The sequence below is a fragment of the Cebus imitator genome, unplaced genomic scaffold, assembly GCF_001604975.1.
Source record: "Cebus imitator isolate Cc_AM_T3 unplaced genomic scaffold, Cebus_imitator-1.0 Scaffold222, whole genome shotgun sequence".
NCBI classification, from domain to species: Eukaryota; Metazoa; Chordata; class Mammalia; order Primates; family Cebidae; genus Cebus; species Cebus imitator.
In genome coordinates, this window is record NW_016107537.1 from 662,371 (window position 1) to 672,803 (window position 10,433).

A 10,433-nucleotide genomic window follows, 5' to 3' on the forward strand; every position below is an offset into this window, starting at 1 on the left:
TTTTTTGTTCTGGCTCCATTAACACAGTCAATGATTTTCAACCAGTTCTAGAGAAGAACCAGCAGCTCCAGATATCTGGATCCATCCTGTCATCTGTCTTCCTTTCCACTCTTTCATCTTCCCATACATTTTTCTACACATCCATGCATTTTCCCATTCCCATCTATCCTTCCATCTTTTATCATCCATCCCTCCATCTCCACCTTCCACCTTTCACCCACCCATCCTTCTGACTCTCCATCCATCTTTTTTTTTTTTTTCGGAGATGGAGTCTTGCTGTGTCACCCAGGCTGGAGTGTAGTGGTGCAATCTCAGCTCACTGCAACCTCCACCTCCTGGATTCAAGCAATTCTCCTGTCTTAGCCTCCTCCTGAGTAGCTGAGACTACAGACACCTGCCACCATGCCTGGCTAAATTTTGTATTTTTAGTAGAGATGGGGTTTCACCATGTTAGCCAGGTTGGTCTCGAACTCCTGACCTCAGGCAATCCGCCCACCTCAGCTTCCTAAAGTACTGGGATTACAGGCATGAGCCGCTGCGCCTGGCTCCTCCATCCATCTTTTAATTCATCCGTCTTTCCAGTTATCTATCATCTCTTTCCATCCATCCATCTTTCCATCAATCCTTTTATTTTCCATCCATATTCATTTATCCATTCATCTTTTCATATAACTATCCTTTAATCAATCTATTCATCAATGCTTTCATCATCCATCCTTCCACCCATCCATCCTCTCATACATCCATCTTTTCATCCCACTTTCAATCTATTCTTCCATTAATCTATCCATCTTTCTATACATCCTTTTATCTATCCATCTTTCCATCCATCTTTTCACCCGTCCATCCTTTCATCATCGGTCCTTCAATCATTCACGCTTTCATTCATCCTTGCATCCTTCCATCCATTCGCCACTTTTTTCTCTTAACAAATACTGATTGAAGGTCTATTATATGGGATGCTTGGGATACAGACATGAATAAGTCAGATTCCTTTATTCTTGGAGCTTACAACCTAATGGTGAAGAGAAATGGACAGTAAATAAGTCATTGAATGTATAAACATAATAATTTATTGTCTGTGAAGACAATCAAATGGGATGATGTAATAAAGATACACAGGGTAAGGAGATAACTACTTTAGATTGGGTTGTCAGGGCAGGCCTCTCTGAGAAGGTGTTCAAAATGACCAGCCAAGTGGTAAACTGGGACAGACCATCCCTGGCCCGAAGGAACAGCAAGAGCAAAGGGCCTAAGGCAGGAACTAGCTTAGCAGGTAGCACATAATTGGTAATGGCTGGGTCAAGTTTGAAGAGGCCACTCTGATCTCTGGGGAAATGAACTGTAGATAGTCAAGAGAGAAAGCACAAAGACCAGTTAGGGGACAGTTGCAATAGTTCTTGCAAGAAATGACAGTGGTTTGAGCTAGGAAATTGGCAGTGGAGGAGGAAAAAAGAGACCCTGGAAATATATTTTGGATGAAAAGCCAGCAAGCCTTGCTGGTGGATTGGCTGTCAGGATAAGGAAATGGAGGAAACAAGGATCACCTGTAGGTTTGGGCATGGATGGTGGTGGCAAGTATATATGTGGGAGACCAGGAGGGGAAGTTATGTAGTAGAGGGCAAGTGGAAATCAAGAGTTTTTTGGGCCATGTTAGGATTGAGATGCCTACTAAATATCCAGTTTTAGTAAGTTAGTAGGCACATCATGTATGTCTGAAGCCAGCAAAGAGTCCTGACCAGAGTATAAACTTCAGCCATTGCACAAAGCTGTCATTTAATGCCAACGGATTAGACAAGACTGCTAGAAACCAAGCCTGGGGTTCTTTGAAATGATTTAGAGCTTTAACAGAGAAGGAATGGCAAGGAGAATGAGTAGGAAAGAAAACTGAGTTACAAAACAAACAGAAGACTGGGCATCACAAGCCCAAAGGCATGGAGAGAGGGATGAGCTAAAAAGTTAAGGGAATTGTGGATACAGAAGTGACCATTGGAATGATGGAATTAGAGACTGTGGGGATTTGAAGGGATCAGAGCTAGCGTGTGGGAAGGGATAAGAAGGTGAAGGCAGAAATCAGGACAGAGAAAGGCACTGGTAGCTAGAGAGGAATGTGGGGTAGGAAGGGGATTTTTAAAGATAGAAGATAGCAGAGCATGTCTGCAGGGTGAAGGGAGAGACTGATGAAAAAGAAAATGAGATTGTTGAAGGGACCAAATCCTTGATGCAGAACACAGAGGCAGGGTTGGCCTTTCATCGGGGGCAGAGATGTTTCATCTGCTGTAACTGCAAGCAGGTAGGCACATCCGGTGACGGGAAGATGCCACACCCAGGTGTACACTACCTACTGAGCCCCATCCCCTGCCCCAGGTTCCATGTGACTGAGGTGCTCGGTAAATGGTAGTTAAATACATAAATAAGTGGGTGAGTGAGTGAATGCATGAGTGAATGACAAAATGAGAAGGTAAACACATCATGTTTTCCACCTCTCTCCCTTGTCCTTTAGAGCTTGCTGTGTTCGCCATGGGGTAGGGGTTCGCCAAGGTTCGAGGGCCCTTGCTATGCGGCCAATAGAGAATTGGGTGAAACCAGGGAGACCTGGACTAAACAGGGGGCAGTTTGCGCTGTGAGATGCAAGAGAGCACCAGTGTGGAAGGACGGGGCCAGGGTTCTAGTTCAGGCTTTCACTGAACACATGGTCTTGGGCAAATGTCTTTCCTTCTCTAAGTAACAGATGTGTTATCTGCTAAATAGATGTTTAGATTAAGTTGTTTCTTAGTTTTTCATCTGTTAAATAGATGTTTAGATTAGATTATTTATTAAGTTTTTTTCTTTGCTTTTTTCCTTCTTTATTCCCTTCCTTCTTTTACCCGTATTTTTTGCTTGATCTACATTAGACTTAGTCTCTGCCCCTAAGAAACTTCCTTACTGTGTCCTTAGCCTGTCATTGACTTCCTAGGCAAGGAAAGGATCCAAAGCCTTTCTCTGCTTCAGGCTCCTTCTCTTCATCTCTCTCTTCTTCCTGTATAAATGCCTATTTGTCTGGCAATAAAGCAGCTCCCATTAACCGTAATCCAGGCCTTAAGACTAGATGACTGATTTAAGGTTGGATGACTGATTTAAGCCTCCATTGAACTTCATCTTCCCACCTGTTTAATGAGAAAATAATAGAAGCTTACATTTATTGAGCGCTGTGTGTATATTTGAAGGGTGGTGCTAAGCATTTAATACATATTTTCTCATTTAGTTCTCATTAAACCAAATAAGATAGGGATAATTATTTGGCCCGCTTTACAGATGAGGAAACCAAGGCTCACCTGTAAGTCACTCACTCAGCGAAGCTAAGTGACTTGTCCAAGCTTACATGACCAGGAAATGGGAAGTGTGGATTTGACTCTAGACAGGTCGGCTCTAGGGTCAAGGAGTTTCGAGCAACCCCTCCAGAGAGTCTGGGAAGGAGACTCAGAACCACAGAAGACACGTAGCTCACAATCGTATATGGGTTTCTGAAAGGCTGGGTAGACATTCATTGGGTCTCAGGGTTGGCAGGAATCTAACTTTGTAAATGGAATCATCTCATAAATGAATAAAGGGATTACCTGCAATTTAGCGTCAAGAGCCCTAAGGTTGAGTTCTGCTCAGAAATTTAACAACAATGTGATTTGAGGAAAACTACTTAATCATGCTGCACTCCAGTTTCCTTTTCTATAAATTGGTAGTATCCATGAGTACCTCATTAGAGTAGCTGTGAGAATAAAAGATCATAGTGTGTGGGAAAGCGCCTTACAAACTTTTTTTTTTTTTTTTGAGACGGAGTTTCGCTCTTGTTACCCAGGCTGGAGTGCAATGGCGCGATCTCGGCTCACCGCAACCTCCGCCTCCTGGGTTCAGGCAATTCTCCTGCCTCAGCCTCCTGAGTAGCTGGGATTACAGGCACGCGCCACCATGCCCAGCTAATGTTTTGTATTTTTAGTAGAGACGGGGTTTCACCGTGTTGACCAGGATGGTCTCGATCTCTTGACCTCGTGATCCACCCACCTCGGCCTCCCAAAGTGCTGGGATTACAGGCTTGAGCCACCGCGCCCGCGCCTTACAAACATTAAGCTCTACACCAAGCACCAGTAGTAGCTGTGGTGGTCAGCTTGACTTTTTTTTTTGTTATGCAAGGGAATTCTTAAGTAATTTCTTCCATAAAGAATTCCTTTGGAAAAGTCAAGAATCCATTAATAGGAGGAGATGATCTGATTTACTTTGTGTAAATTTATGTGCTGAGTTTGCTTAAAGTGGCAGACTCGGGATGGGACAACAAACTACTCCAAGTCTCAGGACACAGCTTCCCGGAAGGTGGGTGCCCTCCGGGGTTCTCCCTCCTCTCCCATCCTTAGCCCTCACACCTCCTCTCACCGCCCATGTACACACACATACTCAACATAGTCATACCTAGGGAGGCTAAAAGGTTCATATAGACAGATTTCCTCTTTCCCTCTAGCCCCATACCCTTGCTGTGGGGCCCTCCCAGAAGAGCCCTTCTGCAGGAAGTCCAGGCAGCAGTAGAAGGAGCAGTTAGTCCCCGGGCCCTAGAGTCACAGCCCAGTTTTGGAGTTCCACCAAACCCTCCAGCTCTGGGAGCTTCTGCAGATCTCAGAGCCTCAGTTTCTCCATCTGTAAAATGGGGATACTTATAACATCTACCTTCTGGGCCTCCTGGGAGGGCTGTAGTGTGTCAAGGCAGTGCCTCCAATACCTATGGAAAAGGACACTGCCCCAGGGTACCCAGGCTGATGGGTTCCCAAAGGGTTGACAGAGGGCTCTTCTGAGCTCCACTGTCCCTGCTCCTGGCTCCAGCCGTACCCCCACCGTTCCTGAGCTTGCCCACTGCCAGCCCTGCCGACCTCCCCATGCCCCAGCCCTGCATTGGTGCACTTCACCTCACAGGCCTCTCTCCTGTGTGCCTCCAACAGGAAGTGAATACTCTGGCAATGCCTATGGCCACACCCCCTACTCCGCCTACAGCGAGGCCTGGCGCTTCCCCAACTCCAGCTTGCTGAGTAAGTGCCTGGGGCCGCCCAGGCCTTCTGCTGGGCAGGATGGATGGTGTGGTGGGTGGCAAGGGTGGGTCAAAAGTCACCCAAAAGCTGGGAGGCCTCAGATTATACAGAGGGTCTGGGAGATGGTGTTGTTTGTAATGGAAGAAGGTAGCAGGGGGGCAGTGTACCTCATTGTTTGGGGAAAGAGGGCCAGAAGTCCATAGACTCCCAGACACTGGTTTCCCTCCTGCTTCTCAAGGCCATGTCTTTCAAATCTTTGTTTTGTGTGAGATTCAGGGCTCAGGCCTTGAAGGGGAGGGCAGAGGAGGACTTGAGAAAAGCCTAGGAGAGGACCTCCTCCCTCTCGGGCAGCTTACAGCCCCACAGTGCAGACACTGGTGCAGGTCACCCTGCCAGAATGCAACTGCCCTCCTTCCTGGGACTGTCGCCCCCATCAGCCGTCTAACTGGCTCACAAATACTCATCAGTCAGCACCAAACCCTTACACAAAAATCCTTTGTTCCACCACATTCCCCATATTTAGCTTGAGATGCAGATAGCATTCAGGGTCGAGGTCCAGAGACTGAGCTTCAGTGAGCTCACAGGCTTCTCTTCACCCCTCTCTTGTCCTGGGGTCCTGGACTGGGAAGAGAAGCTTTTCAGCAAAGCAAAGTTCCACCAATGGGATACTTGAGTGATCTCACTAGAGCCTCCCTGAATGGTGACCTTGTGGGTGTCAGAGCAAACCTGAGCCAGGCAGAATCAGTGACCCAAGGATGGCTGACCTCACAGGCACCACTGCAGGCTAGGAACCATCCATACCCCAAGACCCCCTCTCTTCCAATTACTTTCTTGTATTCCAAAAATAACTTGGAAGGTGGCAGACCTGGGCCGTGTTTGCCAGATGAGTTCACCTCCAACCCACCTTTCCTTTCAATTTAGCCACAAAAGACCAGAGCATTCAGACACGTCAGGGTTCAGGCACCTTCCCACTGAGTCTCCCCAGGCGGCCCATCCTACAGGTGTGCAGAGCCTCACCTTATGGGCCCTCAAGCCCAGATCCCTTTGACCCCTCTGCATCTAATCCTCCTGGATCTTAAGAGAGAAGACTCTCTGTCCTGGCACTGTTTGGGCAAGGCGAGAGAGGATCCTGATGACCCCTCAGTGCACTTGATTCTTTGGGGTTCCACATGCAATTGTTTTCTATTGCTCTCTCCCTGCAACGAGGGTGTTGAAGGTCAAAGCAGCCATAGGGGGAAGGGGCAAGAAGCCACTGTTCTCATTCTGGCCAGAAACTCAAAGGTGAGGCCAGAGAAGGAGGAAATAGGGCTGGAGAGGAGTTAATCTTTGATGATCAGATAGACCAGAAAAATGAATGATTAACTTGTGTTGTCTTAAAGGTCAGCAGATGCAGGGAAGGCTATGGTGCAATTTTCCTTTCTGACCAGCAGTGTTGTTGTTATTTTTTTTTAATGTGTCCAGGTTCCCCATATTATTACAGCTCCACATCGAGGCCAAGCGCGCCACCCACCACTGCCACGGCCTTTGACCATCTGTAGTTGCCATGGGGACAGTGGGAGCGACTGAGAAACAGGAGGACTCGGCCTGGGACAGGCCCCAGAGAGTCACACAAAGGAATCTTTATTTATTACATGAAAAATAACCACAAATCCAGCATTGCGGCACACTCCCTGCATGGTTAATTTAATGAACCATGAAAGACAGGATGACCTTGGAGAAGGCCAAACTGTCCTCCAAGACTCCTTAATGAGGGGCAGGAGTCCCCGGGAAAGAGAACCATGCCATGCTGAAAAAGACACATTGAAGAAGAAATGTAGCCCCAGCCGGTGCCCACCAAAGGAGAGAAGAAGGAATAGCCGAGGAACTTGAGGGGATGGCAAATGGCTCCTGCCTGGGCCCAAGGAGTGCACAGGGCACCTCCGTGGCTCCATTATTAACACAACTCTAGCAGTTATGGACTGTAAGCACTTCCCTCCAGCCCACAAGTCACAGCCTGGAGTGGAGGCTCTCCTAACCCGCCACCCGGGGAGTCACCTCCCTCAGCCTCCCACCTGCTCCACACTGAGGCTCTGGCTGTCCTCCTTATCCACTCCACTTGCTTGGCTCTTTCTACACCTCCCTCTTGGGCATGGGCTGAGGGCTGGGGCGAGTCCCTCAGAAATTCCACCAGGCTGTCAGCTGACCTCTTTTGCCTGCTGCTGTGAATGTGCAGCCCCACCCCAGGTCCTCCAGCAGTGGGGCATCCCCTTGGCAGCTACCATTAGCCACACCAGCCCCAGGCAGCTTAAAACAGACATTCCACAGGGCCTGGGCCGCTTCGAGGTGAGGTGTGGTGTGCAACTGCACCCAGAGCAGAGCAAGGCAGAATCGCAGGGAACCCGCTCCCCATCCCAACAGCTCCTACCAAGCCAAGAGGGCTTCCTGCAGCTCACGCCCACCAGCTACTGAAGAGACCCAAGGCACCGCCTGAAGCCAGCAATAGAGGGTCCCTTTCTGCTCTGCTCTCCAGCAGCTCCTGCCCCCAAGGCCTGACTGTATATACTGTAAATGAAACTTTGTTTGGGTCAAGCTTCCTTCTTTCCACCCTCAGACTTTGGCCTCTGAAATGTCTCTCTGCCACGTGGGGCTTCTCTCCTTGATGCTTCTTTCGTTTTTAAAGACAACCTGCCATTGCCACATGACTCAATAAACCATTGCTCTTCATCTTGGGCTTTGGGGTTGGCTGGGAAAGGAGACATCTCAGGGCCGGGCTTTCTCCCAAGAACATCAGAGCTGAGTAGTCGACAAAGTCACTTTGGGGCTGTGGGTTGGAGGGGACCATCTAATGCCCCAGAGCCCTGGCTTGGCCTTCTCCCTCTGCCTTTAACTGATGTTGAACGCGGGGTACCTCACTCATCCCAAGTTCTTCAACACTCAGTAAATGCAAAGAGGGCACAGTGTCAAGCCGATCATAGACTCCCCACAAAAAGTAGCTGTTGTTATTAACAAGAAACCAGAGAATCAGCAGGGTGGATTGGTGAAGGATCCGGGAATAGCCATGACTAGAGCCTGCATAAACAGCTCTGAAGGGAGAGAGAAGACGGGGCTCTCCTGTGTGCCAGGCACAGTATAGAGGGCTTCATAGGAGTTAAGTTGAAATTAGCCCTGTTTTACATACAGCCTCATTTTACATATTGAGGAAACTGGAAACTGACGCTCTGAAAAAAGTGAAATGACTTGCCCAAGATGAGAAGTAGTAGATTCAACCAAGTCCTCTTACTCTAAGTCCAGCACTTTTACCCAAAACCCCAGAGTCATCAGGGACGCCAAAGAGTTCTAGACCCAAGGGAGGTTCTGGAGTTGCCACTGGGGATTTCATTTCTTTTGATTTGCTAAAGATTTGACCTGACTGAATGGAGAGGTACAGTGTGGTGGGGCCCGGACACAGTGAGCGAGGCTGTAGAGACTTAGGACTTTAGGACAGCCCCCTCCAGGAAACTTGGGAAATGCAATGTGACAGCTTGGACTCTGCGCTCCAGGGAGCTATCTGGTGTTCACATGGACCCTCTCCATGTGGGACCCAGCTGGAACAAGGGGGCAGGGGCCTGCAGCTGGCATGCCCGGGTGAATGTGGAGAGCTGGACAGACAACGCTGGGGTTGAGTCAGGGGTGGAAGGGGCCCAGGGACTCCAGGGCTGCGAGAACAGAGGCTGGGAGGCAGGGATCTTACCTTCTTAGGCCTCCCAGAGAGAGGTTAGGGATGCTGTCCAGGATGGCATGGGAGGGGGACCAGGAAGAAAATCCATGTCTTCGGAGGGGGTCCGAGATGCGGCTGTTTTTTCAATGGCAGGACTTCCCTCAGCCGTGAGACTCCAAATCTATGATATCTGAGAGTCTTCCTGAGCTCAAACCTCTGGGATCCAAGTGCTCCCTACCCAAGAATCACTTTGAGATGTACAGCATCCCAGTGAGCCTGTACAGCGATCCCCTGCATTCACAGCCACAACCCCTCTGGTGACAATCTGTACCCCAAGCAGACACTTTCCAACTCACAACCAACAAAGGAGCGTGGGCTGTGCTTTGGCTAAGGTGACTGTGGTTTAAAACTCACCCTTCTTTCCCTGAGGTGAGCTGGACTTGCCAGGATGCTCTGCTTGGAGTGGGTGTTGGGTCACTGTGGGATGTGGCCCCATGCAGTAGGCCTTGGCTAGTACCTATGCAACATTCTGCCCATGGTCAAACCATGGTTCCCCTTTTGGGGCTCAGAAAATAGGGTCATTTATGTATTGGGTAAAAGACAGACAATTCAAAGTGCCCCAGCATTTGGGGTGGTGTTGGGAGGAATCAGGCTGGCACATGGGGTGACACAATGAAGAAGGGTGTGACAAGGACAGAGAGGATGCGTAGGGGGCTTTGTGGGGTGGCTGAGGAGCCACTTTCACCTGGAGGAGTGAGGCCGGCATCTGCAGGTGGTCGCAGGTGAAGGGGGGTTGCTTTATGGTGCAAGGGAGTCAGGGGCCCTCTGGGGGTAATATGTGTATTGGTAGGAGAACTGGGGATGAGGCATGGACCCAAAACATTCCTGAGGCATTGAGGGCACTAAGGTCCCATCCCTTCCCCCTGGAATATTCCCTTTACTGCTCATGTAGAGAGACCACCTGAGCTTCCCAGGCAGTTTGCCCTGAACGTCTCCCTGGTCCATTACCTTCACTCCCCCTCTTCCTCAGGTTCTAGCACAGGCCAGGCCAGCCCAGGGGGCTAGGAGCTTGCAGGAAATTCATGTGGACCAACCACCCTGGGCAGGGCAGTGGGTTTCTTGCTAGGAGAGGGGACAGCTGGAACCCTGCCCGGGTCCCACCAGATGAGCAGAATTGCTGACCCTGTACTCTCTACCGCAAAGTTCCAGCGGTAGAGTCAGCAGAACTGGGAGTCCTCACCTACAAGCCAGCCCCCAGGCCGATTCCAACCCCTCCCCTTGTTGCACCTTCTCTCACTTCCCCAACATTCTTGCCATGAGTTGTAACTAAGAAACATATATCTTCTGCCCTGTATGTGCCAAACACACACTCAACCCTGAGGACAACTTCAGGCAAGAGGAGGTAGTGAAATCAACTGGAAATGGAAGGAGCGGCCTCCAAATAGAAACAGAAAGACAGAGAGTCTGAGGCCCTTACTAAGATGTCCCCACCGCCGCCTGTCCTCACCATCCTCCCACTTCCATCACCCAAAATACATACAACTTTCCCATCCATCAACATGAGGCACCTATAATTCACACTTTCTTGTCCTTTGGGAGTGGGCACCAGAGGAAGGGGACTGCAGGCTTCAATGCCATCATTACTGGGCCTGGGCATCAACATCAGCCCGGTCAATCAGGGGAGAGGGAGGTGGAGGGGCAGGATTGAGCTC

General features: G+C 49.5%; 1 protein-coding gene across 6 annotated transcripts in view; it reads left to right on the top strand.

The window, feature by feature from the left end:
- PAX8 (paired box 8) overlaps positions 1 to 7,748 on the top strand; it is a 58,787-nt gene extending 51,039 nt beyond the window's left edge. For all 6 annotated transcript variants that reach the window (XM_017549791.2, XM_037727185.1, XM_017549795.2 and 3 more), the window contains 2 exons: positions 4,959 to 5,045; positions 6,507 to 7,748. In XM_017549791.2, coding sequence (XP_017405280.1) covers positions 4,959 to 5,045; positions 6,507 to 6,583 — 164 coding nt within the window. In that variant the 3' untranslated portion in view covers positions 6,584 to 7,748. The remainder of the gene's footprint in view (positions 1 to 4,958; positions 5,046 to 6,506) is intronic.
- Positions 7,749 to 10,433: the final 2,685 nt, after the last annotated feature.